Source organism: Ambystoma mexicanum, chromosome 9, assembly GCF_040938575.1.
Source record: "Ambystoma mexicanum isolate Mex_15411 chromosome 9, UKY_AmexF1_1, whole genome shotgun sequence".
In the NCBI taxonomy this organism is placed as follows: Eukaryota; Metazoa; Chordata; class Amphibia; order Caudata; family Ambystomatidae; genus Ambystoma; species Ambystoma mexicanum.
This window is the reverse complement of record NC_090931.1, coordinates 816,986,285-817,012,780: the sequence shown is the minus strand read 5'-3', so window position 1 is coordinate 817,012,780 and position 26,496 is coordinate 816,986,285. Positions and strand designations below refer to the sequence as shown.

Sequence of the window (26,496 nt, the reverse complement as noted above, 5' to 3'; positions counted from 1 at the left end):
GCATTGCCTACACCGGTTACACATTCTGATAATTTTCCTTTGCCTCCCAGTGCACACGATTTACTCTTACTCTCATTACCAACCACTTCTAGCACTCCACTGTTGACACATGATGATACTGTTGACGATCCAAGGATTGTAACTCATAGCACAATATTGTCTGGGCGAAAGAAGGAATTACGGGATTGGACAGAGAAATATATAGAAGGGGGTGACTAAGCAGCGAATTTGCATTCTCTATCAGAACATGGGGGTATTCCCGAACAAAAGATACTGATAGAACAGATGGACTTATACTTATCTGAGGTTTGGGGTGATTTAACTGATTCGACAGTACCACAAGAATTGCGGGATTTTAATTTTTTGTCTCGTACTACAGATACTGCACTGAAAGTATGCAACCATGTGTCGAAACTATTTTTCTATAAAAAAGAATTAGACGGTCTGCATCAAATAGCTTTAGACGAAGGCACACGATTGCCATCGTATGTGCAGAAGAAATGTTTGCCACCATCAAAAATAATCAGCGAAGAAACGCGCATATGTACAAGAGACGCTCTTAGATGGATTTCAGACGCCTCTATTACATCTATTGAAGTACATGACACATTTAACCAATATTCTCCATCTATGCAGAGAAAGGTATTGCAAGTTATGGTAGAGTACTTACAAGATGAATGTTTTGAACGTTTTCTGCTGACACCGCACTAACTTCATTGTCACTCGATTTAGCTTTGCTCCTTAATAAACGTTTGAACATTCCCATGATGCAATTGCCTATGAGAGAGGTTCCTCCAACTCTAGTCCCGAAGGTAGAAGTACCTGCCGTAGGGGGAGCATCTGCCACAACTATTCCAGCCCATTACATTTCCCAATTTGTTCATGTTCCCTTTTCGTGACATGAAGTAAACACCCTTAAGAAATCAATTCCAGATATTTGAAAGAATCCTACAGGATTTTACAAAGAAATAGAGTCAGTTTTGAATTAGTATTAGGGAGAATTCTCTGTAAAGGCTAATTTCCAAAACCTAGTGAGTCCCCCAGCAGCTTTGCTGGATTTTTGGGGTTTATTTTTTTCTCCTGCAAAGAGTGAGACTCTTTTTACTCCCACTCTTAGACATGATTTGAGGTGTTCCTTTGTCTTTCCATGTGTTTTATGGGCTATGGGGTCTTTTACTCCACAGGGTTTCATGTGTTTTGTCGATATGGGTTACACAGCACCCTCCGTGCCGTAACCCAGGGGTGTTGTAGCGACCCCCAAACATAGACTCCATACCCACGGACTGACTACTGTCTCCCAGGGCATGTAAAGTCACCATTGGCTTTACTAGTCCCAAATTATGAACAGAAACCAGTACAAAGCATCATATTGTGGACGTACTGGTCGGGGCAATTCGATTGCCCCGGTGTCTGTTGTTCGAGGGGGAACGTCTCCGTCCCCCCTGATCGTGTTTTGGCTGGTGGCAGTGGATACTACTTTTTATATTCGACCGCGAATATATCTCTGTGGGATTTTCCCATTGTTCGAGGCTACCAACTTTAATTATTTAATTCCTATAGCCTCGAACATACCGCCGGGTTATTTATTTAATGTTAATTCACTGGTTGGTATTTATTGCCAGAACTCGATTCTAAAATGGCGTTTGTGTTCTCTTCTGTGACTCCAACCCAAGTCAAGCCTTTTGTTCCACTTTTTGGCGGGCTTCTCCACAGAAGCCTCCAAAAGTGGTGCCACTCTGTCTGGGTACCACAGGGGTTATAGGAGGGGGTTTAGGCACCCTGGACTGAGTTGCCTTGGCAACTCAAGTCGCACTCTTGTGTGATTGGCCCAAGTGGTGAACCGGCCGGCTCACCACTTAGCATCTTTGATTACAGCTAGGCTGAATGAATGGGGGTTTGCTGCATAAAAGCAGGGCTTTGGGGACTGGAACTTCAGAAGTCGGCACAGGACCTAAGAATCCGAGGAGGGAGAAACTGAGCCGACCTGCAACGACGACACCACCGGTGGAGCCCTGCTGAACCGTCTCACCACTTTTCCCAACGACAGAGGAGATCTCCAGTCCGGAGAATCTTCTTCCTTTGACTGGTGGGGATAACCAGTTTTGCCTTCTTTTCGCCTTCCTGGAGCATCTCGTGGCTGCCTTGCCCGTGCCAAGCACCCCGGCAACCGGAATACCACGGTTTACCACTACCGCGAATAGAAGGGTAGTACCTTTTAACCGAAGAACTCCGCGGCTGGTTTCTTCCCTGGCAGTGCAACAACCTTCATCTTTCCTCCACGTTGAGACCACCTCTTCCTCTGGACGAAACACCGACTTGCACCCGCTGCCAGGAACAACTGCCCCCGCTGGAGCGTCCTTCCCACTTAAGGTACTGTGTCCCGCCTGGCTTCCCTTGCGACAGATCATTCGGGGTGACAGTAAAGCCTCGACTTTCTAACCTGGGCTGGCCTGGGATAACCTAGCTAACTTTTCCTGACTTTAATTTCATTCTTTGTGTGCGAACTATCTACAAGACTCTTTGGGCATAACCCCACTGTGTGATCCTGAACACATTTCGCTTGCTCTCTCTAAGAGTGGGCCTTGCAATTGACTTCCTTGCTCTCCAGTAGAACTCGGCCTATCCTACCTTACTGTGGTTCTGTGAAAAGTATTGAAATTTGTGTGCTTCCATAACTCTGCCTTTTTTCCCTCCCTTTTTCAGAACCTATTAGAGTGCCATCTTATGTTAAGTGCTCACCTCTGTCTGAAAATAAGTGGTGTTTCTCATTAAGACTTGTCTAATAAGCAATTAGGATTGTATATATATATAATAGTGACTGTGTGCTGAATTTACTTACCTCCTTGTGCTAGTGTAATTTACAAGTGTGTCTTTAAATAAATAATTATATACTTTTACACCAAAGCTCTGGTCAGTGTTTGCTTGTGCTACTGTATCTCTGTACCTATTGTGTTTACTCTATATACTGCCTAACTCTTCTTGAGGGAAGTCTGACTGCTCAGCCACAGCTACCAAGTGAATCTGTGTGGTACAGACAGCTAACAAGTGGGTTTACTGCCAAACACCTGTAGTCTTAAATCTTTTGCAGTGGTCCCTAAGGGAACTGCACAGGTTTCTGCCTAACAATTAGTCAGTTTTCACTTTAGGTGAAATCGACCTATTGTTCCCTGTAATTTTACAGACAGACTTATGGAAGCAAATTGGAACTATAGATGAACAAGCTGCCAGGGGAGATACTTGGGTTGCCCTGGAATTAGCAGATAGATCAAGGAAAGCTGGAGAGAAACTGCTGCAGAGTATATTAATGTTACCGAACCACATAGTGACTAAACTTAAAACTTTAGTGCCTGAGAAGAGAACTATTTGGGATGAACTCACAGCATGCATGCAAGGAAAGACGAAGGGAGCAACTGAGTTCTTTAATAGATTTGAATGAGTGTTTTCAGATTTTAGTGGTCAAGACTTGAGTGCTAAGCCAGGAAAAAGATTATTTGTTGACAAATTTGTGCGAAGATTACTGCCGGACATTTAGACGAATCACTGATTCTGTAAGTGCATGGCAAGCGAAACCTCAATCAGAAGTTTTGCATATGGCCCAATACTATGAAAACAGATTAAATCATGAGAAAGAAAAAATAGAGAAGAAGAAAGAAGATTTAAAACCTAAGGTACTTCTGCAACAGATTGCGAGAGAAGCATGGGGTGGAAATAATGGGAATACACAATCAAGAAACCAGTTCATGCCACAAACGGGGCCAGTACATGTGAACCAATGTGCTTATTGTAGGCAAGAAGGTCACTGGAGGGCACAGTGTCCGATCCTCCAGCAAAGAGCAGCAAATGCAACGATCGGTAGAAGATCGAGAGCATGTAATGGCATGCCCGGTGTAGGGGAGGACTGGTCCAAGACGACCCCCCTCGCCTGCACTTTCTCCCCAGGTGAGGACTATGGCTCTCTTGGGCGTCTCCTCATGCCACCCGGGCCCAGGTGGTGGAGGGCTCACCCACTGGAGACATTGCCCGCACGTGTTAATTGCCCACACGTATTAAAATTCAGCTAGGCCTAGACACCATTTTGTCTGGTAAAGATGGTGTGAGCTCAGCGCACTGTAGCGCGGCCCCCACCCTCGGAGGGTTTCAGTCATCCTTGTTGCCGCAGCACCCTGGTAGATCCGCTGCGAGCCTGTTCCCACGAACCAGAAGGATATGAGCTATTGTAATACACTAACATTGTAACAGTTCACCTCCCGCAGTGTATCGTATCATCGCTCCCAGCATGACCCGGCCAGCAGGCCTAGGCAAAATGAAAATGAACAGTAAAATGGTCGTCACAGGCCTGACAATCCTCGCATATCAATGTGTAGAATACTTGCAAAGGATGCTTTCCTCTCATAAAATCCCTGATATTATAAAAGCCCGTAAGATGTATGATTAAAAGAGATCATGCCCCCATGGTATAAGCAATGATGAGCATATACCATTGCAGTTGGTTGCAAATAATAAAGGAACGCACCAGGAAGCTATTTGTTACGTGTACTACTGAGATACTTACACCCCATGGGCTCGCGCCATAACTGAACTAATGCTGCTAGAATACACGAGAAAACGAATGTAACCAGACTGTGGAACTCATGTGAAGAATGCGCAAGAAATGCACTTGTTATGTGTGTATGTCTAAGCTTCTTATGTGCCACCACCGTCACGTACAGTGGCGAGTCATTTCCTATGTATTCCACCAACCCGACTACTACCTCACTTACTGCAAATATATATGCATATAATTATATACTGTAGTTGTTAAAACATAGTGTACGAATACGGTGTTCAGACTGGGTATAATCGAGACACATCCAGCAAAGTTGAAATGCATGTTTTAAAAGGATTTGAATAAGTATTATAGAATGTTCAAATGTTTGATGTTTATACCTAACTCAGCAACACACGAGGGAGATACCTTTGTGAAATACTTGCAAGGCCATTCCCCCTCCCACCCTGTGAAGGCTGCCAAAGGCATGAGAGCAGAGACCGCGCCGCGCTGCTTTACCTCCCCCAACCAGACTGGAGCCGCTTCAAAGATTTGTAACCCCCTCTGTAGCACCCAAGGCCACCACCCGCCACCTGCATTATTTACAGCACAGCCGTAAACCTCTGCCTGAACATACGCGCCCCCTCGTAAACCTCACAACCCACCGGACCACCTCAGACTTATGGCCCTGTGCAATAAAGACACCCAACACTTTGACAACACACAGCGGAACATCCATAACAACTTCTAACAAGGCAGAAAGACATGTACCGCCCGTGCCAGGCCCTGAAGCTTAGCCCCTCGACCTATGGCCCCGGTCAACAGGACACTGCTAACCATGCCCTGACGTATTGCCTCCAGTCCCCTCACAGGGTGCATTCCTCCTGTGTTGCATTAACCTGTTGTATAACCTATTGTAAGATTTACTGAAGAAGATAATGCTAAAAATGCTCGAATGACTGCGGTGTGCATGGCATAGGGCTAATAAGTCAGGAAGAGACATTCATCTCTGCCACTGGCCACGATGGCCCCACAACACCGCCTGGATGAACTCCGCCACCCGGCCAGGCCCAGCCCAACCCACGAGGCTGCCCAATGACGTCTTCCAGCCAAAGCCAACCACATCACAGCAGCACCTATAGTTAGTCGTCGCCACCCAATCCCCATGAACTTGTGCCCCCTATAGTGTGTAGGTTCTTATGACGTTTTCTGTAAATATATACGCCTGTCTTTGCTATTGTCAGACAGAGCGCTCTCGGAGTTTGCAGAGTTCTTTGCATGCCCTATTCTGATTGATAAACTCCCATTTACGCTCACCCGCACTCTGTCTTGGCCTTATTCCCATTTTGGGAGAGTCCTTCATTGTCTCTCATTGCGGGGAGGATCGTGCTGTTTGGGGACGCTTGCCTTCAGTGGTGACCCCGATAGCGTGATTTTATTTCTTCCTAAACCCATTATAACCGTCCCCTTTTGGCACGAGAATCTCCGGTCGAAAAGGGATACGCACGGTGAGCCGTCTCCGGGAGGCTGCCCGCCAACGGCGACCGGTACACTAAGAAGTGCGCACTCAATGAGAAAGGGTACGGGATCCCGATTGGAAAAAAATCCCCTTTGAGTGCCGCTCGCCGGAGCCGGGGCTGACTGTTGAGTTAACGGCGACACTGCCTGGACGGACCCAGTTTCGGAGACTATCGGTTCAAGACGGGCACGTGAGTACTGAGTGTGAGCGATTGTAAAGGGAGCGGGGAGAGAAGGGTAGGACAGGGAACGAGAAGGGGGTACGAAGATATACTAAAGATTACTCTAAAATTTCCTTTCTTTTTCTTTGCATATGGCCATTAGGATTACGAGGTGAATAAAGAGATAGAAGTGACGGGAACCTAGCTCCGAAAGGGGGTGGAAGGCGGCGCCGCATAGTGCTATATTGACTAGTGCTGGGAATATATGACGAAGTGAAATACAAGATAAAAGTGTTCAGCAAAAGGGGGCACTGAGAATATATTAGTGATCGCTACTACTTCTTTTTCTTTTTTCTTTAGGGGTAGGGGGAGAATAAAAACGGAATTAGCACAAACTTGGGAGAAAAATAAGAGAACAAGGGTCCTACTAGAGGGGGGAGAGAAGGTTAAAACCTATAAATATATGCATATGTGCTAAGTAAGATAGACAGGGACAGCCGGCTAGGGAGGAAAGGGAGGGCAGCGTGAATGGTGTACGGAGTGTTACCAAGAGGTGTGTGCACCTCGTATGTGTCAAGGGACGACTTTGATGTTGCGAATGTGTAAAACGGCTATAAATGTATAATTGTCAAATGGTCATGGTAAGTGTGACCGGATAAAAACTCTTTTGAAGCAACGCTGAGACAGTGACGTGAGTGGGTACCTTTTGATTTCCGGGTTGATAGTGTCGAAATAAATGATGGATTGCTCTTGTATGTGTCCCCCGAAGAGAACAAAGTAGAAATTGTGTACAGACAGTTTTTGTATTGGGCAATTAAGGGAGGGAGAGCCCAACCGAGCATAACACTGGATGTGAAGTAGAATACGAAAAAACAATATCAATACTACAGTAACATTGGAGTTGCAGACATACAGAGACACATAAGCACTAGGAGGACACACAGAGATGGGGCCTGAAACACCATTATCACATATTTGTAAAAGCCTTCCAGGGCACGCGGAGCGGATTAAGAAATACCACGACCAATGGGTAACCGAGCTGAAAGGAGAGGGGCTACCCCAGATATGGCCAGAGGGAGGGTCATTTGACAAAAGCGTTCTAGATATGGTGATGACATGCATTTTCTTGAAGTACCGAGGGAAACAGCTGCAGAATAGGAGGGAAATATTAGATCTTTGGCGGTTATTCGAAGAGGTACCACCGCCTAAAGCGCCAGCACCAAATCCTGATCTCCCATCTACTACAGACAATCCACTGGTGTTACAGAAAGATATCAAAGAATTGCCAGGTGTAACACCACCAGTAGAGGTAATAAGTTTATACCCGATATTAAAGAAACCTGTACCCGCAGAAGGATACAGTGATCCAACGTATGTACCTCCCCCGACAACTACCACACCCCACCGGCCCACTGCACCCCCACCTTATGAAAGTACAAGGGAGCGAGGCCAGGCGGGTACACAAAGGGTGGACATAGAGAAACTCACAGATGATCTAGAATCAAGACTGTCGATAGCAAAAGATGAGCTCTCGAGGATAAAAAACATATGCGAACGGACAACACTGGATACAACTAGAGCTGGACGTACGTCTAGAGCATCGGAGGAAAGCAGAAGGCCCGAAGAGGGGTGGAAGAAGGGCGAGATCCTGTTTAGGATTGAGGAAGAACCAACGCGAATAATAGAAGTAGGGACCCGAGAGGAAGATGGTGGTAATGAAGAAAGGCTTGGGGGACTTAGAGAGGAATTACTATGTGATATTAGAGAAGAGCTAGACGAAAGCGACAGATTGAGTATGGCAATAGGAGGGGGAAGCGAGGGAGAGGAAGGTGCATGTTCTATGAGAACCCTAGATGATGAGTGGTCGGGACGACTAAGGAACAGAGTGGGGAAAATGGCATCAATGGGAACATCGGCAGCCAAAACGGGTCCGGATGGAACAACGAAAGGAAAGCTACAGCTCCCGTTGATACATAGGGGAGGAGGAAGACCTAACTATATCCCATGGGCACAGATGGATAAAGCTAATTTATTAAAGCTATTGCCCCCATTATCAGGAGGGGCTAGTAAGTGGATATACGCCTTCGAAAAACATACAGCTGGGGTACCCCTAGCTGTAGGAGATGTGAAAAGTCTGCTCGTATCAGCGGTGGGCGACCAGGCTGAAAGAGTATGGGTTAAAGCCGGTTTCCCGGGAGTAACATTAGATTGCGACCGCCATGATGGGGCCTCCTTTAACACAGTGCGTGCTAGGGTGTGGGACGCCTTACGCGAAACATTTCCAGACACACCTGACTTACAGTCCGTGATGCAGTGTGCCATGAATGACGGGGAGGAGGCTATGGATTACATTTTTCGGGTCCAAGAGATGTGGAGAGCGGAAACGGGCACGCCCTGGTATCAATCGACATCTTTATTTTACTTCATTATAAAAAGGGGGCTCCCAAAGGAAGTGCAGAAGGCGCTTGACAAAATAGCAGGTATAGAAGCAAAGGGGTGGCCGGAAATTCAGAGCATAATAGTACACCATTGTAAGAGAATAAAGGAGAGGGAGAAGGAGGTGGCGCAGAAAAGATTGGCAGACGAGGCGAAGTTGGTGCAGACAAAGTTAGTGAAGGTTGCAGCAGCAGTAGCCGCGCTCCCACACAGCAGGGAGGGGGAAGATGAGGAGGAGGGGCTGATAGCAATACAAGGAAGGATGGCAACTAATTGGGCGGGAACAGGACAGCGGCAGTGGAACGAGCAGGAGCAGGGTGGAGGTCCGCAGTGGCAAGAGTGGACCCCTCGAGGGGGACGAGGTGGGTACAGGAGCCGAAGAGGAGGTGGACCACAGGGGTACGGGGGAATGGGAGGAAGTGGATGGCAGGGTCCCAGGGGCCCTCAGGGGAGTTGCTGGAACTGTGGGCGATGGGGACATTACTCCAGGGAGTGCAGAAGTAGACAAAACAACGGGTTCCAGGAGGTGGAACAGTATGGCCATCCCCACCCGGGAAGCCCATATGGCCTTCCGATGGGACAACAGCAACTGAGAGACCCAAGCCAGGGTAACACGAGCCAGCAACAGGGACCCCAGTATAGAACACAGAACCACCCACAAAACATGCCTAACAACGACAGCATGCAATATACACCAGGCAACCCTTTCGCGACAGCAGCAAACGGGGCCCCCGCACCAGCACCTTATAACGGCATGTCAGTGGTCTCAGGTAACGTATTTAATGAAGGGGGGGCCATGAGACACCCCGCATAGGACAGCCCACAGAGAACACTTGCGTGCCCAGTTCTATCTACCACCCACAGTGCAGCAGAGGAACCATTGGTGGGGGCGCAGATAGGAGACAGGCAATTTATATTCATGGTTGATTCGGGAGCGGAGAAATCATGTGTCAGAGAGGGCCGATTCCCGTTATCTAACAGGAAGTTAGAGACGCAGGGGTTCTCTGGGGCTGTAATTGAAGTTCCTTACACAGAAGCTTTGGATGTAACCATAGGGGGCAAGACCGTAAAAGCACCCTTACTGTATTATGAACAGTCCCCGATAAATTTGCTGGGGAGGGATCTTATGAGTAAACTTAACATGACCATATCATTTACCGAAGGAGGAATAGTGTGTTCTACACCCGGGATATGTCCCTTGCGTGCAATGTTGGTAGTGCAAGCCTACACAACCACACAGGAAATACGAGGGCTGCCACAAAAGGAAGAGATGTTTATTGCAGGGCTAAAGACTTTGGCCCTCATAGTCCCAGAGCTAAAAAACATGGATTGGAGGATTCCAGCAGAATTCCTCTTCCGCCCCATAGTGTGTCCGAATGCAACACCAGGATCAGTGGTGTCGTTGGATTTGCACGCTGTGCAGGTATCAACGAAACGGATCGCTGTGATTGGAATGGACAGAGAAGGATGTGAGTGGCGCACCGTACTGTGTACAAACGCCAACCTTGCCCTACGCGAGGTAACAGATGAGGATCTCTTTTCAGACACAGAAGTAGATGGTGAGATAGTAATGGAAATAGCGATGCCCTGTGACATTTTGATCCAAGCCAGAGAGATCCCCGTCCAATTGATGGCAGTGGTAGGAACACCACCGTCATTTTTTGATGACGACATGAGGCTAGTACCAAACAATTTATGGACAACAGGCCCACATGATGTAGGGCTGTTGCATGGAGTACAACCTGTGAGAATAAACCTAAAACAAGGAGCTATCTTACCCAGAGTTAAACAGTATCCATTGTCCCGTGAAGCTGAAGAAGGGATAAAAGAAACGATAAATGCACTACTAGTACAAGGAATAATAGTGCCTTCAAACTCCCCATGTAACACATGTATTTATCCAATCAAAAAAGCAAAGGGGGGATCTTGGCGGATGATACAGGATTTACGCCCCCTCAATGATGTAATACAAAAAGAGTTCCCTCTAGTCCCGAACCCTGCATCCATACTATGCAGTATCCCAAAAACAGCATCACATTTTACAGTAGTGGACTTGAAAAACGCATTTTTCTCGATACCTCTGGCTGAAGAGAGTAGATACCTTACAGCGTTCACACTGGGGGGAAAAAGATATGAACACTGCAGACTGCCACAAGGATACTGTGAAAGCCCGAGCATATTCAACCGCATATTGCATGAAGACTTGGGGAACCTATCAGTAGAGAGTACGATTATTCAGTACGTGGACGATTTATTGGTGTGTGCACAAGACAAAGAAACGTGTAGAAAAGATTCAACAACGCTCCTGACTTTACTGGCCAACAAAGGATACAAGGTAGACAAGGAGAAGCTACAGTATTGTCTGCCTGAGGTCCTATACCTGGGACAGCTCATATCGAAAGATGGAAAAAGAATAATTCCCGACAGGGTAGAGGCAATAAGATCGGTAGGAGAACCCACAACAGTGAAAGATATGCAGAAATTTTTGGGGATGTGCAATTATTGCCGAGCATGGATACTAGACTATGCAGCATACACCAGGCCCCTCCTACAAGCACTCAAAGAAGCACAACAGGAGAATGTAAAAATAAAATGGTCAGAAGAAATGAGCACATCGTTCAAATCACTGAAAGAGCTAATTTCAAGCGCTCCAGTACTAGCAAACCCTGATTATGGACACGAATTTTACCTATTTTCCCATTGCAAAGGAACACTTATGACAGGGGTGCTGACACAAAAGATATCCTTAGGACACAAGCCCCTAGCTTACTTTAGTGGTACTTTAGATGCCGTGATGCAGGGTCATTTCGCGTGCGAACAATCGCTCGCAGCAGCCGCATTTGCGATTGAAAAAAGTGCCACAATAGTAATGGGATGCCCTGTGACATTGTTTGTGGAGCACTCATTATTTGCAATACTTGAAAGATCAAAAAGCACACTGACCACACAGCGGGCAACAGCATACGAGATTATATTGTCCAGCGCCAACATTCACATAGTGAGATGTAAAACAGTGAACCCCGCCACATTCATTACAGAAGCGTGCACAGTAGAAGACATGCAAAATCACGATTGCGCAACCCACACAGGAGAAGGAGGGGAGGGCACAGTGGTGTGTGAAAACGCTCTCAGCGAGGGGGAAGTGTACTTTGTGGATGGGTCCGCATCAATTGATATGGACACGGGAGAAAAACACGTTGGCATGGCGGTAGTGAGATTAGAGGAAGGTGAGTTTGAAACATTAGTACAGTACCGCCTCCCGTCGCATTACTCTGCACAGGCAGCAGAACTGGTTGCGCTCATAGAAGCACTACACGCAGCAAAGGGCTGTGCAGTTACAATATACACAGACTCAGCTTACATGACAACGACCGTACATGGAGGTCTAGCAAGATGGGGCCGTAGGGGGTTCAGAAGGGCAGATGGAACACCAGTGCAGCATGCAGAATTGTTAAAAGAATTAATTGAGGCCCTACAAAACCCTACTGCCGTAGCAATAGTGAAGTGCCAGGCCCATACCTCCAACTCAGACGTTGTGTCTTTAGGGAACGCGGCAGCGGACGCTGCCGCCAAGGAGGCTTCCTATTTTCAGAAATACGACACCGGTGAGTTCATGATCAAGAACACAACAACCAAAGAACTGTCAGAAGGGTATAACATGATGTCCTTATCACAAATACTAGAATTACAGGAAGGAGCTAGTGCAGAAGAAAAACTAACATGGACAAAACGGGGATGCAGCCAATCAGGGACAGATCTACTATGGCGGCAAAATAACTCAGGGAAAGTGGTAATGCCACTGCAGTTACTAGAAGTTGCATTTCAACAGTTACACTTCCCCGCACACAACACCAAGCAGCACATCGCAGCAGAGATACAGGAAGAATGGTTTGTGCCCTGTCTCCAGGAACATGTGTCTCGATTGACAATGGAATGTACAACATGCCAAATATACAACTCAGGAATGACATTACGCACACTCCGGGGAACAATTCCCAAACCCATTGGCCCCTTCAGAGAACTGCATATAGATTATGCAGACAAGGGGGAAAGGTGTAATGGCTCGCGGTACATGATCGTGGTGGTGTGCCCATTTTCAAGGTGGGTGGAAGCGGGACCATGTGCGCGACCTGATGCCAAAAGCGCCGCCAAGTTCCTAGTAAGGGAAGTGTTCCCGCGCTGGGGAATTTGTGACGTAATACGCTCAGACAACGGCTTTCACTTTGTGAATGAACTTTTCAAGGAAGTTACCACGTTATTGGGTATAAAACATAAATTATGTTCGATTTATCATCCACAAAGTAATGGCGTAGTGGAAAAGATGAACGGCCTGTTAAAGGGCAGATTATCAAAACTATGCTTCTCATTAAAGAAAAATTGGATTTACTGTCAACCCCTGGCTCTATTTGAGTTGAGAAATCAACCAAGTAAAGACCACCACTTGTCCCCACACGAGATCGTGACTGGGAGACGAATGAACACAGCACACTCTCCACTGCGTGAACACTCAGATGCTCACAGAAGCGCCGCAATATTGGGGGATGAGTTCACAGACTACCTAAGAAAATTAACAAGGGCAGCGCGCGCAATATCGAAGCAACTCTCCCCACCCTTCACTAGAGAAGAGGGAAATGTAACAGGATCTGTCACGGAGCCAGAGCAACAGCTACAGTTAATGCCAGGCGACTCAATTTATGTCAGAAGCTTCGTGCGTCGGTGGAATGCACCACGATTTCATGGCCCATACGAAGTAATATTTTGCACGCCCACGGCAGTAAAGGTGAAGGGTTTGAGATACTGGGTGCACTTAACCGACGTACGAAAAGCATACAGCAATGTACACGAGGAGATAGACGAGGAGGCACAGACAACAGCAAACGATGCAAATGAGTAGGATGTCTAAATATCGACTTGCGTGAGTGTGTGTGTCAACACTGGACCTGAATGGAATAATGTCAGCACTGGAATTGAATGAAATAATGCCCGACAAGGATATTACAAAAAAAAAAAGAAGGGTGTGTGTGTGGAATTTCTTTTTTTTATCTAGGTGAGTGATGTATAATTAGTGAAATAATAATATTATAACTTGTATATACCCTTGTCTGTGAATACCCCTCCCCCGCACCCCCACCCGCTTCCATTCCCCGTCAAATGTATTGGCACAGATGGTGCCAGCAAAACGTTTACATGCATGCACTTAATGCACTTTTATATCTCAAACAGGAGCTTCCATGGCATCTAACGGGCAGCCTGCAACGGATAGAATTAGTAGAATGAGAGAATTAGTATATGAAAGATGTAGATATTCGTATGAGTGTGGATTATCAGTATGCATCACATTGTTTTTTATGATAATGTTTGGCTTGGTTACATATTGGTTTATAGCGTTCATCTCTATCGAGATGTACGAGGGGGGAGGGAGTAATAACACTACTGGACCAATTAACAGTACCACCGGGCCCAATACAACTGCAGATGTCAATACCAGGGAAGGTGATTTTTTGATATGGGACGGAACTAAACTTGTCTGGGGGTATCATACCACACCATCAAGTGTTGTGACCGCACAAAGAGAAAAGCCACATGGTGAAATGCAGAGCAACACAGTGTCTCCACCAGGGGTATCCAGTTACAATGCCCATAGTCTCAACGATCGAAACCCGTCTGCCATATCATGGTTGTATGACACCCCCACCAGCAAACTTGCCCACATTCCAAAAAACAATCTGCTAGATAGAGTCAGGAAAGAAAACGAAAAACTACTAGAAATGCACGAAATACTATATGATGAATGGGCCCAGGGGGGCGGGAATGAGAAAGGGGGGTCTAGTTTGCCCACTGCTCAGGGGGTTGGGAAGTACATGAGTAACAAGAACACCAGACGAAAGAGAGAAACAGGGAGGAAGAAGTATGATGAGTATTATGGGCTAGGTCTAGATAAGATGGAAGACCCACGACACCCCCATTAAACAAATAAGTGGTATGCAGACATGAGTGCCACAGCTAAACAGACAACAAACGAAAGCTGTTATGTCTGTTCCCTCATCCCCCATGCATCAGGTACACCCAAAGTATTGTTACCCAAAGAGTTGCCTATTGTGGATGCCCAATGTCTCCTTCATCTCACGCTGTGCAGGATTAAGAACACCTTCCAGGCACACGAAGTGACTTTTCAAATGCTGCAGAACGAGAAAACATGTTACCCAAAAACGGCAGGAGTAGTATGTTTGAAAGAACCATTTTTTGTGATAGGAGGGACACTTTTTTCTGACAACAAGCGGAAGGATGAAGAAGTGCTGTGCAAAGCGGAAGCACTAAGAGGTGTGGCGCCGGATAAATTACAGTGGATAGAGGAAACATGTACACCAGTATGGAGAGAACACATTTCAAAGCTAACTTGGGTAACTGCCATTGAAAAGCCATTCAAACTACAGAGCGAAATGGACTATAAACTGTGCTTTAAAGGAGAAGGGAGAACCCCCATGGGAACAAACAAGAACTGCAACAAGACCCTCACCATCCCAGACCTAAAGAAAGGGACTGCGGCCCTCATGGACACGTACTGGGTGTGCGGCAAACAGGCATACCTACACCTCCCCCAGTCATGGAGTGGCAGCTGCTCAATGGCCACTCTACACTCGGCACTAATGGTGATACCAGAAAGCCACATCGATGGGAGCAAAAGGACACAGGAACGCATGCAGAGTGTGGCTCAACCCACTGCAGAGTCACAAATATATGTCCTGTCTTCTGGAAGCAAGGGAGAGGTGCTGACCCGTAAAAGACGAGCATCAAATTACATATCAAAGGCATCATCAGAACTGTTGGCACCGATCCCAGACAAATATCGATTATTCAGCTCAGCAGAAACATTTTTTGCCTCACTAGTCTCAAGTGTCCAAGCAAGGGCAAATGCAAAATGGCTCCAGATAACACGCTGGGAACTGATTCAGCTGGCAAACGACACTGAAGAAGGATTCAATATCATCAGAGTCGAACTAAGAGCTTTACGACTAATGACCATGCAAAACAGGTATGTCCTGGACCTGTTGACAGCGATGGACGGTGGTGTTTGCCGAAAAATAGGAAGTGCCTGCTGCACTTTCGTACCTTCCGAAGACGCAGAGAATGGCTCCCTGTCCCATGTAATCGAAGCAGTCCACAACCTAGGAGAAAAAATGAAAATGGAAGGTGGAGCAGAAGCGAGCACCTGGTTCGACAACATCTTCTCCTGGGTTCCCTCATGGCTTGGAACAACTGTGAAATTTTTAATACCAGCTGTTGTGTTCCTCCTTCTACTTTTTTGCCTGTGCCAGGTGGGTCTTCGAGTTTGTGCTAACGCAGTACCAAACGGTGCAATGATGATGGTGACAATGGGCAACTCACACGGTACAATAAAAACAATGCAAGAAGCACAAGTACAAACAGGGATAGATAATTCGCCCAGGTACCAACTGGTGCCCATATACCACGATAAAGATATTGTAGATAAGTTGTGGCACACCACCATCAAAGAGCCCCGTATACTAGAATGGTATGAGGAAGTTTGGGTAGATTTAGAAGCAGATGGTGGGTGCATATATCTAACGTGTATTCCAGATGAATATGCCCGGAGAGGTGAGAGCTTAAGAGCAGTGTGCAGGGCATGGATGCCCATCAAAGGAACTCCGGCATGGGATGAGGCAGTGATGGACGAGGCAGAATGTAGGAGGATAGAAGATTTAAAGAATTCGTTACTTTAGTAACGAAAGGGGGGAAATGTAGGGGAGGACTGGTCCAAGACGACCCCCCTCGCCTGCACTTTCTCCCCAGGTGAGGACTATGGCTCTCTTGGGCGTCTCCTCATGCCACCCGGGCCCAGGTGGTGGAGGGCTCACCCACTGGAGACATTGCCCGCACGTGTTAATTGCCCACACGTATTAAAATTCAGCTAGGCCTAGACACCATTTTATCTGGTAAAGATGGTGTGAGCTCAGCGCACTGTAGCGCGGCCCCCACCCTCGGAGGGTTTCAGTCATCTTTGTTGCCGCAGCACCCTGGTAGATCCGCTGCGAGCCCGTTCCCACGAACCAGAAGGATATGAGCTATTGTAATACACTAACATTGTAACAGTTCACCTCCCGCAGTGTATCGTATCATCGCTCCCAGCATGACCCGGCCAGCAGGCCTAGGCAAAATGAAAATGAACAGTAAAATGGTCGTCACAGGCCTGACAATCCTCGCATATCAATGTGTAGAATACTTGCAAAGGATGCTTTCCTCTCATAAAATCCCTGATATTATAAAAGCCCGTAAGATGTATGATTAAAAGAGATCATGCCCCCATGGTATAAGCAATGATGAGCATATACCATTGCAGTTGGTTGCAAATAATAAAGGAACGCACCAGGAAGCTATTTGTTACGTGTACTACTGAGATACTTGCACCCCATGGGCTCGCGCCATAACTGAACTAATGCTGCTAGAATACACGAGAAAACGAATGTAACCAGACTGTGGAACTCATGTGAAGAATGCGCAAGAAATGCACTTGTTATGTGTGTATGTCTAAGCTTCTTATGTGCCACCACCGTCACGTACAGTGGCGAGTCATTTCCTATGTATTCCACCAACCCGACTACTACCTCACTTACTGCAAATATATATGCATATAATTATATACTGTAGTTGTTAAAACATAGTGTACGAATACGGTGTTCAGACTGGGTATAATCGAGACACATCCAGCAAAGTTGAAATGCATGTTTTAAAAGGATTTGAATAAGTATTATAGAATGTTCAAATGTTTGATGTTTATACCTAACTCAGCAACACACGAGGGAGATACCTTTGTGAAATACTTGCAAGGCCATTCCCCCTCCCACCCTGTGAAGGCTGCCAAAGGCATGAGAGCAGAGACCGCGCCGCGCTGCTTTACCTCCCCCAACCAGACTGGAGCCGCTTCAAAGATTTGTAACCCCCTCTGTAGCACCCAAGGCCACCACCCGCCACCTGCATTATTTACAGCACAGCCGTAAACCTCTGCCTGAACATACGCGCCCCCTCGTAAACCTCACAACCCACCGGACCACCTCAGACTTATGGCCCTGTGCAATAAAGACACCCAACACTTTGACAACACACAGCGGAACATCCATAACAACTTCTAACAAGGCAGAAAGACATGTACCGCCCGTGCCAGGCCCTGAAGCTTAGCCCCTCGACCTATGGCCCCGGTCAACAGGACACTGGTAACCATGCCCTGACGTATTGCCTCCAGTCCCCTCACAGGGTGCATTCCTCCTGTGTTGCATTAACCTGTTGTATAACCTATTGTAAGATTTACTGAAGAAGATAATGCTAAAAATGCTCGAATGACTGCGGTGTGCATGGCATAGGGCTAATAAGTCAGGAAGAGACATTCATCTCTGCCACTGGCCACGATGGCCCCACAACACCGCCTGGATGAACTCCGCCACCCGGCCAGGCCCAGCCCAACCCACGAGGCTGCCCAATGACGTCTTCCAGCCAAAGCCAACCACATCACAGCAGCACCTATAGTTAGTCGTCGCCACCCAATCCCCATGAACTTGTGCCCCCTATAGTGTGTAGGTTCTTATGACGTTTTCTGTAAATATATACGCCTGTCTTTGCTATTGTCAGACAGAGCGCTCTCGGAGTTTGCAGAGTTCTTTGCATGCCCTATTCTGATTGATAAACTCCCATTTACGCTCACCCGCACTCTGTCTTGGCCGTATTCCCATTTTGGGAGAGTCCTTCATTGTCTCTCATTGCGGGGAGGATCGTGCTGTTTGGGGACGCTTGCCTTCACCGGTCTGAATAGAAATCAGTTTGCTCAGAATCAACAGAATCAGCCACAGGATAATAATGGAAATAATCAGGGAAGTCGGCAACAGAATACTGGTAATACAAATGTTTTTAACACCAATTCACATTCCTATTTTACTGAAGATGATGTTTTGTTTCTCTAGGACAGCCCGAAGCAGAGTCTGGAACCTATTCCTATTCCGGTAGATCAGAAAGGACCCTATGTGGAAATGAGAGTTGGGAATAGAGAGCATGTTTTTCTAGTAGACACAGGGGCACAGAAGTATTCCATTGACCATCTGCGGGTTCCAGATATCCCACTGTCAGGGCAGAATAATGTTTCCATAGGGTACTCTAATACTCCAGTAGTGAGTCCGGTTTCTCGACTGGTGCTGATAGCTTTGGGTCCATTCACCGACTCATGTCCATTCTTGTTGACTACGAATTGTGGTGAGAATCTTCTGGGATTAAATCTGTTGAAAAAATTTAATGCAGTGATTTACTGTTCACCAGATGGAGTGTATTTGACCATTTCACCCCAACTGAATTCCACTTCACAATTTATGACTTTGCCTTTGTTAGGCAGAAACCTGTGCAGTTCCCTCTTGGACCACTGCAAAAGATTTAAGACTACAGGTGTTTGCCAGTAAACCCGCTTGGTAGCAGTCTGTACCACACAGATTCACTTGGTAGCTGTGGCTGAGCAGTCAAACTTCTCTCAAGAAGGGTTAGGCAGTATATAGAGTATTCACAATAGGTCAAAAGAACATAGTAGAACAAGCAAACACTGACCAGAGCTTGGTGTAAAGGAGATATAATTATTTATTTAAAACCACATCTAATAAAACACACGGGCAAAAATATTAAGCAGTTCAAAAACACGGTCACTAAAAGATATACACTCCCTTAAAAGAATATTAGACAAGTCTTAAGTAAAGCTCCACTTATTTTCAGACAGCAGTGAGCGCTTAATGCAGATGGCACTCTAATAATTCGTTTTAAAAGGGAAAGGAAAGCAGGATATAAATTGAAACAGATCCCAACACTTTCACAAGAACACAGCAAGAGAGGAAGGCAGAGTTAAACCGTGAAGTTAGAGTTCAGAAAGCCGGATCCACTTTAAGAGGATCAGAACGAAATGTGTCCAAGGTCACACGGTTAAAAAGTGCACAAGAGTCTCGAAAAGGTTCAGAAAGAGTTGGACCAAAAGAAATGGGACCAGTTAGATGGTCAAGGTGGCCAGCCCAGTCCAGAAGGTTAAGGGATTATTATTACCTTGTAGCAATCTTTAGAAAGGGAGGCCTGGTGGACACGGTACCTTAAAGTGGTGAGAATACTCCAGCGGGGGCAGTTGTTCCTGGCAGCGGATGCAAGTCGGTGCTTCGTCCGGGGGAAGAGAGGATCTCGTCGGGGAGGAAGACAGGAGTCCGTTGCACTGCCAGGGAAGAAACCAGCCGCGGGGTTCTCAGTTAAAAGGAGCGGTCCTTTTGTTCGCGGTCCAGTGGTAAGTGGCTATCCGGTTGCCGGGGTGCTTGGCACGGGCAATTCAACCACGAGACGTCCTGGGATGCGAGAAAAAGAAGGTAAACTGGTTGTGCCCACCAGTCAGGGGAACAAAACTCTCCAGCACGGAGATCTTCTCTGTCGTCGGGAAGTGGTGAGTCGGTTCCGCAGGGCTCCACCGGTGGTGTCATCGTAGCAGGTCGGCTCAGCTTCTCTCTCGTCGGATTCTCAGGTCCTGTGGTGACTTCTGAAGTTCCAGTCCCCAAAGCCCTGCTTTTATGCAGCACACCCCATTCACTCAGCCTAGCTGTCAATCAAACATGCTAAGTGGTGAGCCGGCCGGCTCACCACTTGGGCCAATCACACAAGAGTGCGACTTGAGTTACCAAGGTAACTCAGTCCAGGGTGCCTAAACCCCCTCCCACACCTCCTGTGGTACCCAGACAGAGTGGCACCACTTTTGGAGGCTTCTTTGGAGAAGCCCGCCAAAAGTGGAACAAAGGGCTCGACTTGGGTTGGAGTCTCAAAAGAGAACACAAACGCCATTTTAGAATCGAGTCCTGGCAAAAAATACCAACCGGCGAATTAATATTAAATAAATAAACCGGCGGTATGTTCGAGCCTATGAGAATTAAATAATTAAAGTTGGTAGCCACAAACAATGGGAAAATCCCATAGGGATATATTCGCGGTCGAATATAAAAAGTAGTATCCACTGCCACCAGCCAAAACTCGATCAGGGGGGACGGAGACGTGCCCCCTCGACTAACAGACCCCGGGGCAATCGAATTGCCCCTACCAGTACGCCACAATATGATGGTTTGTACTGGTTTCTGTTTATAATTTGGGACTAGTAAAGCCAATGGTGACTTTACATGCCCTGGGAGACAGTAGTCAGTCCCAGGGTATGGAGTCTATGGTGGGGTGTCACTATGACACCCCTGTGTCACTGCACGGAGGGTGCTGTGTAACACACATAGTAAAAACACATGAGACCCTATGGAGTAAAGGACCCCATAGCCCATAAAACACATTAACAGTCAAAGGAACACCATAAATCATGTCCAAGAGTGGGAGAAAAAGAGTCTCACTCTTGGCAGGAGAAAAAAACAAACTCCAGAAATCCAGTAAAGCTGCTGGGGGACTCACTAGGTTAGGAAATTCAGCCCAAAAAGAGAATTCTCCCTAACAGCCTTTACCGAGTGAACTACAACAAGTGCCTATGCATTTATGGGCAGTAAACAGCAATGATTTAGGGATACTGAATGTTGAACCTGTACGAATAGTATTGAAATCCGGTATTACATTGCCACAGTATAAAGTATCTGTAGAAGGTGAACAGGCGCTTAAAAGTATTGTTTAGGATCTGATATATCGAGGCGTTATTGAAGAGATTTCTGGTAGTACATGTAATCGTCCGGTTCTGCCCATCTATAAGAAAGGTGATAATGCCTTACCCTACCATTTTGTTATAGATTTGCACACGATTAACAAGGTAGTAGCACCACAATTTCCCATTGTCCCTGACATCACCAACATTTTAACTATGATTCCTGCTATTTTAGTTTTGGTTACACTTTGTTTTGCTCATGCGCCAAATGAAACCACCATGTTCCAACGTGGACCAAATAACACGGACGTCAGGAAGCTAGACCAATTCAGGCTGGGATTGAACCCATGATTATTTTGCATGCTGAAAGGCCGATTATCATTTATCAAGACGAAAAATTGGCCCTGATTTGATAAAGACGGTGTGGACCGTCGAAACACGTGTCATCATAAAGGGCATTTTCAAGGAAAAAATGTATAATTTTTTATCACAAAATTGAGTCAAGTTTCATTTGTTTGGTTTCAATTGGCGCATAAACAAAACAAAAGTGTAACCAGGACTAAAATCAGTTTTTCAAAAACGGAGTGGAGGAACCATAATTACTCCGTTGTTACCAGCCTCATGCGACACAGACAATAACATGTATGAAAAAGGAGGGCGCTGAGGTCCAGTAATTAGTGTCCATTAAAGAGGTTCCTCAATGATAGGATGATTCCTCCTATGGCTACACATTTCTCTGTAATAGATTTGAAGAATGCATTTTTTAGCATACCCATTCATCCAGACAGATGCTTGTTTGCATTTTCACTAGGAGGACTCTCTTTTACTTTCTCACGCATACCACAGGGATACACTGAGAGTCCTAGTATTTACAGTAGAGCACTCAAGGAACAACTTGACATGCTCGAATTGCCTTCCACTTGCTCATTGATACAGTACATTGATGACCTACTTATAGCTGCTGATTTCGAGAATGCTTGCAAGGAGGGCACTGTGTTGTTATTGAAGCATCTAGCTGAACATGGTCATAAAGCTTATTTGAAAAAGTTTCAATATTGTCGACATGAGGTCACCGATTTAGGCTATCTCCTGTCAAAGGTGGTAAGACGACTTGCACCTCCACATATACAAAGCATCTCTGGTATGGCAGTTCCAAATACGCAGAAAGAAGTTAGGGCCTTAATCGGCATGGCTTCATATTGTAGGCAATGGATTCTGAATTTTTCACTGTTGATTAAGCCAATGTTGGCATTGACTAGAAAGAATGTAACTATGCCGTTACCTTGGGATACGGATTGTCAAGAAGCCTTTGATCTGCTCAAAACCGTGTTATGTTCAGCGCCGGTTCTGGGCACACCAAATTACAGAAAGGGGTTTATTTTGTTCGTGCATGAGAGGGATAGGTGTGCCTTGGCTGTTCTGACACAGGAACATGGGGGAAGAAGTAGACCGTGCAGTTATTTTTCCTCCATGTTAGACCCCGTTGCATGCGCTTTGCCAAAATGTCTAAGGCCTCCAGCTGCTGCTGCCACCTCAGTAAAACAATGTGAGGGTATGATCTTGGGTCACTCCTTGACCGTAATTGGTACCCCACTCAGTGGATGTTCTGTTAAATAGAACACAGACTCAGCATCTCACATCTGCCAGACTCACGAGGTATGAATTGATTTTATTTGCATCTCACATCAAAATTATGACATGCTGTTCTTTGAATCCGGCTGAACTATTGCTTCCTTTAAACGAGGATTGCACTGATAGTGCATCTCATGACTGTCTGTACATTACTGAACAAGATACGAAAGGCTGAATCGAAATGAGCGATGCAACTTTACCCTCGCCAGAAGGAGACCTGTTTTGTGATGGCTCTTGTTTTAAACTACCTGATGGCACTTCTACTATGCAATCACCACTTTAGATAGCATTATTGAAAGCAAAATAATTCCACACAACTACGCCCATGCTGCAGAGATAGTTGCCTTGACTAGGGCTTGTGAGATATCCCAAGGGCTCATCGTTAACATATACACTGACAGTCAGTATGCCTTCGGAGTAGCTCACAACTTTGGTAGATTATGGGCTGAAAGAGGCTTTTTAACATGTCATGGTACAAAAATCCAGCATGGTCTCTTGATAGTACAACTGTTATCTTCATTAGCCCTTCCCAACCAATTAGCGATATTGAAATGCGCAGCACACCAGAGGGTGACTGACGACATTGGAAAAGGAAATGTCTTTGTAGACAAAATAGCTAAACAGACTGCTACTGACCCTCACTAACGGATGTATGTGTTAGATTCCACTAACTGGATTGCTGAAATTGAGTTGATTGAGGAGGGCATTAGCGGTGTGAAAGAGATCCAGGCCGAGGACCAGAAGGGAGAGATTGAATGTTGGGCTTCAGGACCTGCGATATTGGACAAGGAGGGATGTTGGGTAGATCGGGAAGAACAGAGATGGATGCTGACTAACGCATACGTAACTGCGATAGTTAATATGGCACATGGACCAGCACACATTAATGCGAAGAGCATTTGTAAACACTTAGACGTAGTTTGGTATAACAATAACATTCCCAAAGCTGCAGAACAACTAGTTCAGAACTTTATGATTTGCTTACAACATAACATTGGTAAGGGTACACCGGCAACTAGAGGTCGTTTTGGACCACCCGCTATGCCATTTGAAGTGATATACTTTGTCCCAATTTAGACGGAGAGATGCCAAAACTACAAATATGTGTTGGTAGTGATATGTGCCTTTAGTAAATGGGTCAAAGCCTTCCCTATGAAGGATAACACTGTCATGTCAATTGCCAAAGTAATGTTGAAGGAGTACTTTCCTAGGTTTGGGCTACCCAGAGTAATTTGGTCTGATAATGGACCGCATTTTATAGCAGCTATCATACTACAAGTATGCGTGGCACTACAAATAGATACAAGATTTAATTCAGCAAGGCATCATCAGAGTGCCGGTTTGGTGGAATGTCACAACGGTATCCTGAAGAATAAACTTGCAAAGATATGTGCACAGAGTAAACTGAAATTGCCCGATGCTTTACCCTTAGCCTTACTGTCAATGAGAACAGCAGCACAATCTAAAACAGGACTTTCTCCTTATGAGATTGTCATGGGGAGACCTCCTAATATATGGAATGCACCTAGACTGAGAAATTTAACAAAAAAGAATATCCGGTGGGTTTGCCATCGGGAATGACTTATGACACCCCATGCACACAGAGAAACCATATTTTGTGGCATACATGGGAGGGGACCAGAGTGCAGTGGGGGAAAATGCAACAATCTAATTGAAGTACTACAGGTAAGTGTAGAAAACAAAAAAGGGGAGCTGAACCAGGCACCAAGGTGGTGGGATCATGGATTACACTGCAGGCAATACCGTTAACGGAACATGCCAAGGTCGTCTTTGGCATTGAGTGCGGAAGAGTATTTCCTCTGACCACTTGGTTAGCCTGTGGGTCTAGAACCAGCACCCCCTGCATAAGGCCTTTAAAGTACTGCCTAAAGGCTGTAAATACATTCACTTCTGAAACGATCAAGAAGTAGTCCTCTCTTGCTGAGTGATTGCGAACATGTGCACTCAAAGTCCATGGAGTACCTCTTGACCCCAAATTACTCAATGGAGGAACAGAGAATCCTCTGTAACTGGGGGACCACTCTACTGGTGATGAAAAAGGTGGAAGCCCAAGAGACCCCAGAGGAGCCGGTGTAACAAGAGTCCATTACCATGGGTAACAATGGGGGACTCCTCGTCCAGTGACTGACTGGATTCTTATCTGAATACCATCACAGTGGCAGAAAAGGAACTGAAGGTGGTGATAGGAGGAACCTAGCAAGAGAAAGTAGAGAAGGAAGAAACATCTAGGACTAGGTAGTCCAGTGAAAATAGGAAGGAACAAGAGGGTATGCATCGCTCAAAGTAGGGTTTAGGGGGAAGCCCCCAATCTGAAGAGGACAAGCCTACAGTGGAAGGAAGAACAAGCAAGTGGAGTGTCGTTGAGGAGGGCCAGGCTCATAGGAGAGTGAGAGAAGAGCTGGGGAGGGTAGAGACACAGACTCCAGTAAGGGGAGATAAGACCCTCGAGAAACTTTACTGTGAAACATATGGCTGGAAGGCCTAAATGGCTCTGCCTACTGCCTGATGCAAACTTCCACCTGTTTTTGCAACTGGTGACAGAGACACAGCGGCCTCTCGAGATCCTGCAAGATGGTCTGGAGACAATCGCATCCTAACACCAACAAGAGAACTTTGCAAGGACAATACCCTTCAGACGAGCAAGGAGAGACTGAGTGCTGCTGATGTTTTCCCCAAAAGACCTGTGAACCTTTTGAAGAATGCCTTTTGAACTGACAACACTGTGAGGAGAGACTGTGCGAATGCTTTTTTTAAAAATTGAAAGGGAAAGGTTCTTTGTGTTAAATAAAATAAATGTTACCACATTCAGGCTTACTCGGCTATGCAACAACACACAAACTAGAAGCCTGACAAGGGTCCCTCCATCTAAATGTTCCTACAACATCTAAATGATAACATTTAGAAAATGAAAACCATAAAATGAATACTATACTAGTTACTCTTATTAATAGGAGCTATATATTCTTTGCCTCACCTCTCTGGCTTCTCCTTTTTGGCAATCTCAACGTCAGTTGGGCCGATGAACTCTCGCCAGGCTGGGACAACATCCTCATCCTCTTCATCTGCTCGCTTAGAAATTATCAGTACTTGACAGGGTCCGCTAGCCATGAACTGGACCAACTCCTCAAACTTCTCCTGCAGTGACAAAAATACAACAGTAAGTTCTGAGCTTCTCACTGGATTTAAACAAAAATAGATTACTCTGACCAGGGCCTGCATGTGTGTGGGAGGGGTTGGGGGTGGGGGGGGGGGCGTCCACCAACCTTGAATTAGTGAAACAATAAATCTTCCTTTCTGATTCCATGAACAGTCAGCACCAAGTAGTTATACGGCCCTCAGCGTGAATCATTATGAGGTGTGGGGTACAACTTGGTACTATTTCTACCTTGCGTGTTCACATCAAAACTGCTCTGCTGTATCAGTCTACTGCACTCTTTACACAACTTGATAAAACAACATTTGTTCCCTGACACCAGATGTATATTTCCACTCTGGGAACCAGTTAGTTATCTTCCAAAGGACCCTTGCTTGAATCTTTTGGTGCCCAACACAAAATCACCAAA

The 26,496-nt window shown here is 46.0% G+C and overlaps 1 protein-coding gene across 6 annotated transcripts in view; it reads right to left on the bottom strand.

Moving 5' to 3' along the window:
* NME9 (NME/NM23 family member 9) overlaps window positions 1-26,496 on the bottom strand; it is an 808,977-nt gene that overhangs the window by 298,118 nt on the left and 484,363 nt on the right. For all 6 annotated transcript variants that reach the window (XM_069615815.1, XM_069615818.1, XM_069615816.1 and 3 more), the window contains one exon: window positions 25,908-26,068. In XM_069615815.1, coding sequence (XP_069471916.1) covers window positions 25,908-26,068 — 161 coding nt within the window. The remainder of the gene's footprint in view (window positions 1-25,907; window positions 26,069-26,496) is intronic.